Source organism: Balaenoptera ricei, chromosome 15 (assembly GCF_028023285.1).
Source record: "Balaenoptera ricei isolate mBalRic1 chromosome 15, mBalRic1.hap2, whole genome shotgun sequence".
NCBI classification, from domain to species: domain Eukaryota; kingdom Metazoa; phylum Chordata; class Mammalia; order Artiodactyla; family Balaenopteridae; genus Balaenoptera; species Balaenoptera ricei.
The window spans coordinates 771,241-783,165 of record NC_082653.1 but is presented as its reverse complement, the minus strand read 5'-3'; the positions used below and the strand labels follow the sequence as shown (position 1 = coordinate 783,165).

The 11,925-nt window shown below is 59.4% G+C and overlaps 1 protein-coding gene across 7 annotated transcripts in view; it reads left to right on the top strand.

The window, feature by feature from the left end:
• Positions 1–739: 739 nt before the first annotated feature.
• The window catches only part of COL20A1 (collagen type XX alpha 1 chain), a 30,739-nt gene continuing 19,553 nt past the window's right edge, over positions 740–11,925 (top strand). For 6 of the 7 annotated variants that reach the window (XM_059896012.1, XM_059896013.1, XM_059896015.1 and 3 more), the window contains exons 1-4: positions 3,749–3,793; positions 4,821–4,912; positions 6,885–6,992; positions 11,644–11,787. In XM_059896012.1, the coding sequence (XP_059751995.1) occupies positions 4,831–4,912; positions 6,885–6,992; positions 11,644–11,787 (334 nt within the window). In that variant the 5' untranslated portion in view covers positions 3,749–3,793; positions 4,821–4,830. Of the gene's footprint in view, positions 809–3,748; positions 3,794–4,820; positions 4,913–6,884; positions 6,993–11,643; positions 11,788–11,925 lie in introns of those variants that run through there. The other variant, XM_059896011.1, reaches the window with a different exon arrangement.

Genomic DNA, 11,925 nt, shown 5'->3' with positions numbered 1-11,925 from the left:
GATCGCGGCCCCTCCTCCAGCCTCCTGCACTGTGGTTTGGATCTCACTGTCGCCCGAGCTCACTTGACTTTGACGGTTGTGTGCCGGCCACCCCGTTCTTATGGTCCGGCGCTGACAACCACGTGACATGACGCCGTGCTCGGTCCTCTGTCCCCGCACTCGTTTCTGCCGGCCCTCAGGCCGGTCAGCCGGGCTTCCCCAGGCCTCCTGTATGATTTGTGTGCGACGTACCTGCTGCCTGCCCCGCGGGACGGGCCCTCCCCGTGTGGACAGCCGGATTGCAGTGGCTCGTGTGGCAGGTCTGCAGCACGTCCCTGAGTGGGGAGTGGCAGCCCTGCCACCCACAGTTCTCCCTAAGGAAGACACCCACGGGGGACGGGACACCCAGTGGCCAGCACCTGTGCCTTTGGCTGACCCTGAAGGCCTGTCACTGAGCCAGTAGTCTGCCACGCTCGGATCTGAGGCCAGAGATCAGGCTCAGGGTGATGAGAAGACCCAGGTCAGCCCAAGAGCCAGGGTCAAACGTGGTCTGCCAGCCCGGGACCAGGTGTCCCAGCGCAGAGGCGTTCAGGAGGGCCAGCCAGGTGTGAGGTGTGGGTCCTCACCGGGGCCGGTGGGCTGCACTGCAGGCGGCCCTCGGGTCAGCACCGGGCCGGACAGCGGGGTGCGGTCTGTCCTGACACTCAGGTTTCCGTGCTGGAACCCCAGCCTGTTGGGATCGGGACTCCGGGATCCTGCCCCAGCCCTGAAGGCTTCGGGGGCACTTCGTTCCTGTCGATTCTGGTCCAGGAGGCCATGTTCAGCTGGAGTAAGTTGCCCTCTGCCCGGGAGCCCCCCGCGCTGACGCGCGTGGCCCTGAGGCTGACTGGCCTGAGATGAGCTCTGCTCTCAGGCATCGCGTCGGAACACTAGGTGGGTGGCCCGAGACCCCTTGCGGGCAAAGGACAGGCACCCCTGCTGTTCTGCAGGTCTGTTCGCTGGGCCCAGGACGGTGCCAGGCCCTCTCCTCCCGGCTGGGTTGGCAGCGAGGGCCTGAGCATCCAGCTCCCTTGCCGCACACGGGGGCATCCGCGGCGGCACCCTCGTTCGGGGGAGAAAAGTCCCCGGTTGGGTGTCTGCCTGGGAGGGCAGTTCTGTAAGGACAGTCCGACACTCCCCTGGCCCTGGGTAGACTTGGGGCTGCCAGCTGGCGGTCAGCCAGCCTCCGTCACCCTGAAACTGCCTGACCGAGGGCACCTGTGGCCGCCACGCGGGGCGAACTGGAGGCTCCGGGCTGGAGCTGTGTCTTCTGGGTGGTTCTGTGCTGTCCTGTCGCAGGGCGGCGCTTTGGGCAGGGGGGCCCCGGGGTGAAGGCAGTCGGGTGTGGGTGTGGAGGCGGGTCGGGCAGCCAGGGCGCCGTGTAGGGCGGTGCCGGAGCCTGTTCTCAGCTGAGCCCCGGTCGTGCTGAGCACGCGGGGCCTCTGCTTCTCCGGACAGCACACCCGTCGGCCGTGAACCTGCCCTCGGCCCCCTGGCCGCTGCGTGCTGTCCTCCCCAGACTCCGGCTCCAGGAAGCCAGGCCGGTCCACCAGCTGAGGCCTGGCCAGCCTCTGTCACCCGTCTGCCCCAGACCTCCTGGCCAAGACACCACGACTGACCAGCAGACACCTAAAGGCAGCCCCCTTGCCCAGCTTAGCTTCCTTTTCCAGAGCTTTCGCAGGTGACCTGCACTACCCAGTCCAACCATCGCTCCCAGCCAGATGGCCGTGTCCAGCAGGCCCAGGCCTGCGGCACGCCAGATGCTGACAGCTCTCCTGGGACCCCACGCCCTGAGCCGGGCCTGGCAGGAAGCTGGGGAGTAGGGCTTCTTGGGCATGTCTGGGGGGCTTTCTGGGTGGTGGGGGTCCTGCCCTCTGCACCTCCCCAAGGGGCCGAGGAGGCTCTGCTCAGCACTGAGGGCCGGCTTCCCAAGCGGTCAGGGCTGGGGCTCCTGGGGCCACCTCCCCACTGCTGGGGCCAGGGGAAGTGGGGCCTTTGCTCGGGGTCCCCACCTGCACGCTAGAGTGAGGGCCATGACGGCTGTGCAGCTTCCAGAAGGCCGGCAGGACTTGCCCAGCAGGGGCCAGCCTGGCTCTGTCCTGCCCTTTCTGAGCTGTGACCGTGGGCAGCTTGTGCCCTGGCTGAGCCCGGACGCTGCTAGGTGGGCTGCGAGGCCGCGGGCCTCAGGGGCGTGGAGCACCTGCCAGGTGCAGGGACTCCTGGGCGGGCACGTGGGTCGGGGGGCTGCACGGAGTCCAGCCAAGAGTGCTCAGGACCTACTGGCTTGCGAGCGTGGAGAGTGGCGCCTTGGTGGGCTGCGTGAGCGTGCACACGCATGTTCCGAGCGCCTGTGAGCTGTGGACGTGGACAGACACGTGTGTGCCAGTGTTTGTGTGTCTGCGGCCACCAGGCCAGGCGCCCTCTGCCGGCCTCCACTCGGGACTGCAGGCCTGCCTGCGCCCCCCCCCAGCGCCAGCACCCAGCGCGGGGCATTCCCCAGCACTGCAGCCGCCGGCGTCCAGCCATGGGTCCGCAGGCGTGGGCGGCTGGCTCCCAGGCCACCGCAGGTCTCAGAACTGCCTTCGCCTCGGGTCCTCAGGCCCCTCCCTGCTGCAGGAGCACCAGCCGCAGGGCAGGACTGGAGGCTAGGAGGGGCCCTGAGCGACCTGGGTCAGGGCCGGGAGCTGGCTGGATCCTGCAGCGCCTGCCCAGTGGCTGGGGGTCGGGAGGGGGACGGGAGCCTCCAGGGGCGTTGGGAAGGGCCCCACCCCTCCAGCAGCATCCAGCCCCCGACCTTTGGCCTCTCCCAGTCTCCAGCGAATGTCGACTGGCCTCTGCGGGCCAGCAGCCCGAGGGGCCTGTGCTGCACGCACCTCCCCCAGAGCACCTCTGCCTCTGGAAACTGAGCCCAGAACGGGGGGCTAGAGCCGCCCTGGCAGCCTCAGAGCAGCTGGGGGGAGGGGGCCGGTCCGGTCCAGGTAGGGGTAGGGTGGTTCTGGGGGGGTGAGTCCCAGGGTCCAGTAGGGGTTGGGTGCTTGGGGCCCAGGCTGGGCGCCCCCCCACCCCGACCCCGCAAGCCCCGGTTACCGGGCCCAGCCTGCGGGGAACCTAGTCGGTTGGGGTGGGGCCTTCGGGGTGGGCGGGGAGGGCTGGGGGAGGGGCTGTGCTAGACTGGCCCTCGCGACTGCGGAGGGTTGTAGAGAAGGGGCAGGTGCGGAGGAGGCTTGGGGGGCGGGGCACTGGAGAGGGACCCATGAGTGGCTTGGGTTTGGGGTCACGGGTGTTGGGGCACGATGCTGGACAAGTGGGGAGGTTGTGAGGCTGGCGTGACCCTGGGGTCCGGGTGCTGCTCCAGGCTGCCAGAGATCCCCATGCCCGTCACCCACAGCTTGGCGCGCAGGACCACACGTGGTGACCTTGGTCCCTCAGGTGCCTGCCTCGTGGGCCTCTTTGGAACAGACCATGTGGAGTGAGGGATAAAGGTGTTTGGCCCCTTGGTGCCTTGGATCCCACCCTGTGGTGCGATGGGGTCCTTTACACTGGGACCTGTGTCCCCACGCTTGGAGAGACGTCCTGGGCAGCAGATGGGAAGAGTGGAGAGCTGAGAAGGGGGGCCAGGGGAGGGGTCAAGCCGCGGGGTGGGCGGGGGGCGGGCCGGGGCAGTGACGTCGGAGGAAAGGGGGCCTCATAAGCCACAGCCTCCCTGTGGATGCAGCAGGACCAGGGTAGATGGCAGCGCGCGGGACAGAGGGACGCTGCGCTGGGACGGGAGCAGGTTGGTGACTCGCCTCAGGGCCAGGTGGACAGGGAGGGGCCACCAGGGGATGCACCCAGGTCTGTGATCTGAGGATGACTTTGCCCTTCCAGAGAGATCGGGGGTGGGGAGCTGAGCTCCTTGCGGGGGCGGGCGCAGCAGGACCGGATGCACAGTGTTGGGCTGGGGAGGGGGCCTGGCCCCCCAGGGTCACGGGGGGAGGAGGGCAGGCGCGGCGGAGTCCTGTTCACAGCCTTGAATTCTGTGGGGAGGGGAGGGGCCTGGCTTGGGAGGTGGGGTGCCCGGATAACCTGTGCCTCGCCCTCTGGCCCATCTGCAGCCCCGAGGCCCCCGAGCTCCGCTGCCCTGGGTGTGTCTGGGCCGGGGGTGGCCGGAGGCCTGAGGTCCGGCACTGCGCTCCCCTCTGCTCTCTCAGCAGAGGGCCAGAGGCAGCTGCCCAGGACCCAAGCCCACCTTTGGGGCTCCCCCCACCTCACTGAGAGGCCAGCTCTGGAGCCAGGGGTGCTGGTTGTCCTGGGTGGCCGGTCCTCAGCCAGGACACGCCCCTCCTGGGGCCAGCAGGGGAAGCGGCACAGCTGGGGTCCCGCTCCAGAAGGGGTCCCGGTCCCAGCTCTGATGCCGCATTAGGGCTGTGGGCAGGGCCGCCCCCCACCTGGCCTTGGTTTCCTCCCCAGACCCCTTGGCCCTGACAGTGGCCACCCCAGGCTGGTCTAATGACAAGTGAGTGACCAGAGCAGCGGCCAGGCCCCGAGCTGGCCTAGCTGGCCTGTGGAGAATGTCCCGAGGGCGGGATGCAGAGGGTGCAGGTGGGCAGACGGAGGGCAGCTGACCTCCTGATCCAGGAAGCTCCCCCAGGCCTGTGGGACGCTGGCCCCTGGGGACAGGAGGGCAAGTGGCTGGAGGCCTCCGGGTATGGGCTCAGCCCCAGGCCTACACAGGCGCGGACAAAGAAGCTCTGACTTCGAGGTCAGGAGGGGACAGAGGGACAGACGGACAGATGGCTGAGTGGCCTCTCCTCCTCCCGCAGGCCACGCACCATGAGCGTCCGTGTGTGCCCCCACCTCGGGGTCGGCCTCTGGCTGTGGCTGGGTGTCACCCTGGGACTCGGCCAGGGACAAGGTGAGGACACGGGTGTGGGCTTCCTGTGGCCCCTGCCTGCCCCCCACCCCAGGCCATACCTGCCCGGGGCACAGGTCCCCCGAGGGACCAGCCTCCCTCTGGCCCTGAGCCCCCAGCAGCTGCTGTTCTGGGGGGACAGGTGCTAAGGGGGCAGAGACGGGAAGAGGGGACAGCTTTGCCCACTGTGTCGCCCTCAGCTGTGGCTTGACCTTGCAGTCTTTCCATTTATTTGGGCTTTTTTTGTCTTCCGGTTGTGTTTTTTTTTTTAACAGTTATTAACACACTGGGTGTGCATTTAATTCCCTCTTATATTAATGGTTTTTTCCATCATTCCCCAGACGCCTTTTCAATGTGAAAATTTCAAACAGCAGAATCTAGAGTAAAAAGTGATACCCCCGCCCCCCAGGAGAGCCCAAGATGCTGCCTCCAGCAGGTCCCTGCTCATTTAAGCTCCTTTAAGGCACACGTCACATCAGCCCCCTGCCCCCTGCGGTAGCACCTTGGGCGGCTACACCCCATCCAGTGAGGGGACGCTTCCGCTCCCTACTGGACGTTCACGGTGTGTCCCTTTCAGGGTAACGCTGGTCGCTGTATCCTTTGTAACACCCCAAACCCGTAGGGGAGGGCTGCGTAGATGGACCCTGGGAGGTGGTGTCCGCGTCCCAGGGGCCGCTCCGGTCACCCCCGCCGGCCACATCCCTGGCGTGCACCCAGCTCCCACGGGTGATGAAGGGGCAGGAGACCGCCGAGGCCTGGCCTTGTCGGGGGCGGCAGGGGCGCATCGTGTGGCCACCCAGCCCGGAGCCCCGGCTCTGCTAAGCGCCTTCTTACTGGTGGTGCATCTTCCTGGTTCTACTTTTCCACGCAGGTGGTCAGGGACCTCTGTCCCTGGGGCTCTGACAGGATCACCCTGAGGGGGCCAAGTCGCTAAGGGACCCCCACAGACACTTGAGTCCAGACAGCACGAGGTCCCCGCAGGCTCTGGGTAGACGGGGGAGTGCTGGGGTGAGGCGGGGCCCCACATCCACACTGCCCTTCCCCGAGGGTGGCCCCGTGGGGGGTGCCCCTGGGTCGGTGCTGGCTCCCAGGCGCCCCACCAAGGTCATGACCTGCAGACTCAGAAGGCAGCTGGGCATGGCCCCCAACATGCCAGGGGCGCAGGGAGACAGAGGCTCTTCATGAGCTGGGCTTCCTGCTCACAAGGGGCTTTTCAAAGCCCCCGCTCCTGAGACATTCCTGCCTTTCAGCCCAGGCTCCAGGGATCAGCGGGGCCCATCCGGCGACCCGGCTCAGCTGCTCCCCGCTCTTAAGCGATCATTGTGTCTGCCGTGGGCTCCCCCCAGCCCTGCCCTTCCCCTGTGCCCCAGCACTGAGGGGGACGGCCAGAGGAAGCCCATCTCTGTCCCCACTTTCCAAAAATAGTCGCCTCCGCCAACGAGCTCCCGGAAGCTCGGAGGTCAGGCTGTGCCTGAGGGCTGAGACCTCTGCTACCCCGTCCTCCTCCCACCCCAGGGCACCCCCCATCCAGGGCACCCCACCCTCATGGGCTGTGTGAACCTAGTGGTGACCTTGGGGCCTGCAGCTGTGCAGCTGCGTCTCCCGCTGCGGGGACTCGGCGGGGACATCCGGGCGGGCGGGCAGCTGCTGTGCTGGCTCAGTGCCTGCGTTTCCGGTGGGGCAGTTATGGCCACTCCGGGAGGCTGGCCTCACTCCACAGGGGCGGGGGCCTCCCTGGACAGAAGTCTGCCCTCCCGGGAGCTGCCAGGCGGCCCCGGCGCCTCAGACCCCCAGGGACCCGGTCCTCCTTCAGCCCCGGGTGGGGCCTCTTCTCGAGCTCCCCCAGGTGGGACTGGGCCCCCTCTGACCCTTAATGGGGCTCCAGCCTCCTCGGACCCTGAGGACGGGGCCCCCACAGCTGGTTGGGGTGGTTGCCAAGGGGCAATCCTGACCACCCGTCCTGCCTTCCCAGCAGGCGGCCGCCTGAGGCTGGCGGTGCTGCCTGAGGACCGGCTGCAGATGAAGTGGAGGGAGTCGGAGGGGAGCAGCCTCGGCTACCTGGTGCAGGTGAAGCCCAGGGCAGGTAGGGGCCCGCGCCTCCCCTCTGCGCGCACTGACGGTGACCACGGTCAGCATGGCGGTCGCTGTGCCCGGCTCCTCGCGACTCTGCCTCCCTCCTCCCCGTCTGCCCCGCTGACACGGGGAAGCTGTGGCAGGAGAGCAGGGCCCCTGAAGTCCCCACCGCGGTATCCCGCGCCTGGCACACGCAGAAGGCGCTCAGTCACTTGGAAGAAACAAGGACCCTCCTCAAGCTTAGCGCTCTTAGGGCTCTGCCAGTGCCCAGCGCCAGGGCAGACTCACGGTATCAGAGCGCGTCTCACAGGAGGGCGGGCGGCAGAGGCGCCTGGCAACCCAACACAAACCTCCAGATGGGATGAGGGCTGCAAGTGTTAAAGCCTTTCAAAAGTTGAGGTTTGACACGCAGACGAGCCCACAATCGTGGGTGTGTGATTGCAGAATTGGTACATGCATGATGCAAAGGCAAACCTGGAGCTCACTCCCAGGGTGAGGAGAGGCCCCTCCCGGTCTCCACCCCCTCTGCTCCCAAGCAGAACCCCCTTGTTGACTTGGCTGTGGTTTTCTACTATTTCAACTAAGCCAAATTTATTTACCTTATTTTTCACATCTTTTTTATCTTTGCTGATTTTGTGTGCGTCTACTTATCCCATTAGTTACTGAGAGAAGTATTTTAAATCCCCCACCATGACTATACGTATGTCTTTCTGTGGTTTCTCACTAATCTTTGTTTTATACATTGAGGTTTTGATATTAGGTGCATACAAATTCAGAATTATCATATCTTCCTAGTAGATTGAACCTTTTTTGTTATGAACTAGTCTCATTATCTCTGTGGTTGCAGTCTTTCCTTATAGTCTCCTTTTTGTGAGATCAGTATTGGTCCGCCAGGAAGCGTTTGCACTGAAAACCTTTTCCCATTCATTTACTCAGTTTTTCTTTAGCCTTTCATTTTAGATGCATCTTCTAAGAAGCATAGAATTTGTATTGTTTTTATGTTACAATCTTTGTCTTCTAATTGAAACGTTTTTCCACTTACATTTCGTGAAGTTACTGATATATTTGGGTTTAAATCTACTATCTTCCTACTTGTTTTCTTTTTGTTACACTATAATTTTTTCCTCTCCTTTCTTGTCTTTTTGTGGAACTGAATTTTTATGGAAAATTTAAAACACATGCAAAAGAAGAGAGCGTGATGTAATGAAGCCTCATGTTCCCAGAATTTAGCTTCAACAATTATCAACATACAGCCACTATTGTTCCATGTCTCTCTCTCCAACCCCTTCCTTATAGTGTATTATCGTAAAGCAAATCTCAGATGTTATATAATTCTGTCTATAAATATTTCAGTATGTTTCTCTAAAAGGAAGGACCAAAAAATAACTCTGGTACCACTGGCATGCCTAAAAAGTAAAAATATTTCAGAACCATCAGTAAATAATTTGTTGTGTTAAAAACCTTCCAGCTTGCCTGATAAACATCTTCTGCAGTTGACTTCTTTGCACTGGGGTCCCAACAGAGTCCTGACACTGTGCTCTCCCCACGTCTCAGGTCATGTTCCAGCCAGAACAGTTTCCTCTCCCCTCCTTTCCCTTGACACTTATTTGTTGAAGAAAGAAGATCGTTTGTCCGCCAGAACTTCCAACATTCTTTGTTCTGCTGATGGCATCCCCGTGGTGCCACTTTTATTGCTCCCGTACCCCCGTCTGTCCTGAAGATTGACAGGTCCCAGAGGTTTGGTCAGATTGAGGTTTGATTATCTTTTGTTGACAACCATCCTGTATAAGTGGTTCTGTGTCACTCCTGCTGCACCACAGCTGGAGGTCCACAGTGTCTAGGGTGTCTTTTATGTGTGTGAAGTTAAGATTGATGGGTAGGTGGGGGAGGATTGAACACTGTTTATCATCCCATATCCCCCTCTGCTTAGTAGTTAACGTATCCCTTTACTCCTGCAGTGATCACCCAGAGACCACCGTGCCATCCATAACTTACCAACGTGTAGCATCCGTGACGGCTACGTTACCTTTCCCCACACTGCAGCAGCACAACTACATTGATCCCTTTTTCATGCATGTTGATTCTATATCCATATTAAATCTCATAAAGCATTTTCATTTGCGTAGTGTATAAATTCAACATGAATTTGGACCAGCTCACATGTTTACTCTTTCATTGTTCTCTTTTCCTTCCAGCATGTCTGGGGTTATTTTTCTCCTGCCTGAAAATGTTTCCTTTAGTAAGAGTCTGCTGGTTGCACATTCTGTGTTTTGGGGGGTTTTGTTTGTTTGTCTGAAAATGTCTTTATTCCACCTTCATTCTTGAGGGATATTATTGCTGGGTATAGAATTTCAAGTTGGAACTTCCCTTCAGCACTTTGAAGACTCCTTTGAATGTCTCTCGGTTTCTGTTGTTTTTCTTGAGAATTCAGTTATCAACCCAGTTGCTGCCGTAATGTCTTTTTCTTTTTCCTGGATGCTTTTAAGACTTTTTCCTCTGTTTGGATTCTCAGCACATTTAATCTGATGTTTGTGGGTGTGGGTCTCTTTTCTCCTGCTTCAGATTCATAGGACTTCTCAAATCGGTGCCTACTGTTTTACAGTTTCGGGAAGTTCTTTAGCTGTATCTCCTCAAACATTGCTTGTGCCCCATTCTCTCTCTGCATCTATGCCTTTTACTCTTCTATATTTTCAATCCCTTTATCTCTCCGTGCTTAACTTTGTGTTTTTTATTCTGACTGATCTTCCACCATTTATCTCTTCATTTTTGTGTAACAACCTGTTAGGTCATTCTTTGAATTTCTAACATCATGTTTTGTGTTTTTCTTTTTTTTTTTTTAATTAAATTTATTTATTTACTCATTCTTGGCTGCATTGGGTCTTCGTTGCTGTGCACAGGCTTTCTCTAGTTGCGGCCAGCGGGGGCTACTCTTCGTTGTGGTAGGCAGGCTTCTCAATGCGTTGGCTTCTCTTGTTGCAGAGCACGGGCTCTAGGTGCACAGGCTTCAGTAGTTGTGGCACGCAGACTCAGTACTTGTGGCTCATGGGCTCTAGAGTGCAGACTCAGTAGTTGTGACACACAGGCTTAGTTGCTCCACGGCATGTGGCATCTTCCCACACCAGGGCTCGAACCCGTGTCCTCTGCGTTGGCAGGTGGATTCTTAACCACTGCGCCACCAGGGAAGTCCCTGTGTTTCTTCATTTGGAAATTTCCGTTCGGTTTTTGCATTCAAGAATTCCTTTTTTTATTTTTTTATGGTTTGATATCTGAATTCATAGGCTCGTCTTTTAAATTTTCAAACTAGTTAGCATAGTTATTTTAAAGTCTCATGACTCCATTATCTGGGAAATCTGTGGCTCTCCTTCTGTTGTCCAATGTTTCTCTTAACATTCAATCACATTGTCCTGCTCCTTCGCATATCCGGTTATTTTTTACTGCATACCACACGTTGTGACAACTTATAGAAATAATATATGGCCTTTGATAACATTGCCTTCCTTCAGAAACAATTTATGCTTGTTTCTGACAGATAGAGATGTGAACTAGCAGTTTGGGGTCATCTTCACTCCATTTTAGAAGTTAAGATTATTTGAAGTTGGGCTTCAGTCCTTTCAAGAGCCAGTCTATCTTCACGAACCCTTGCTCCTGGGTGGAGCTCTTCAGGGTCTCAACCCAAAGCATGGGGGGGGGGCGGTCACATGCCAAGGACTCACTTCCTCAAAGGGCCTGCCTGTACATCCCTCCCCTGTGCAGGCGGACCCAGGAACCCAACAGACCTGGGTTTAAATCCTGGTTCTACCACTGAGTAACTGTGTGACTCGGTTTTCCCATCTACAAAATGGGGGGATGGTTTTGTGAAAATTATGCAGCTTGAGTCATACGAAGCACCAACACCCTCGCCCTCCCCGCCTGTCCCACCTCCCCACATGGGGCTGGACCCAGGCTGGGGGCCGTCCGCCCCGCAAGACGATGGACGATGGGGCAGGCGTGCGGGTCCATCCTCCGTTATCCCCTTTCTAGCACCTGAGACCCAAGAACCGCCAGGTGCTTCCTGACCTCTGACTGCAGTCTCTCCAGTCGGTTCCACGACTGCCTCCCCTGAGAGATTGGCAGTGTCCCCTTTGGAATCATTTCTTTTTTTTAGTCAGACTCACAGAGTCACAGTGGGACATGTTTGCAGGTTCGCTGTTGTGTGCCGTCCAGCCCCCTGCGCACGGGCGGGTGGGGCCTCTCTCTTTGTGCAGCCCCCATCTTCACACCTTCATGCTGTCCCCAGGGCTGTTGTGCTGGGCACCTGGAGGGTTTATGGGTCCTCCCTCTGGGGAGGATAAGTCCTTCTGGGGAAGCTTTGTAAAGGCATATTATTTTGCTGCCACAGAGATACATTCTTTCTCCATCTGTTACCCGGGAGTGCAAGCCCCTCCCATCAGGTCCTGGAGAGAGCAACGAAGACCTCTCCCCTTCTTCCCTCCCCAGCCCCAAGGGGAGGAGCTGTGGGAGGGGGAGGAGGAGGCGCCTGCAGGATTTTGCCACTCCCTGACCTACCTGCAGGCACACGCAGGACACAGTGGGCACAGCACACCTGCACGCACAGGTGCACACACGCGTGCACACATCATCCACCTCGGCGGGCTCGACAGCTCTCCCCACCCCCACCCCAGGGGACCTGGAGCAGGAGGTGATGCTGAGTACCAAGACCCCCGAGGCCACGGTGGGGGGCCTGAGCCCCTCCAAAGGCTACACCCTGCAGATCTTCGCGCTCACGGGCTCAGGGAATGTCCTGCTGGCTCGGAGGGAGTTTGTGAGTAAGTCCCTCGGGGGTGCATGTGTGCAGAGGAGGCTGGAGCTGAGCCCTGGCAGCCCCTCGACTGGGAGCCCCAGGCCTGGGTTTCAGTCCTGGCAGCCGCCCGGGAGCCTTGCTTGTACCTGATGCCCCTGCCTGC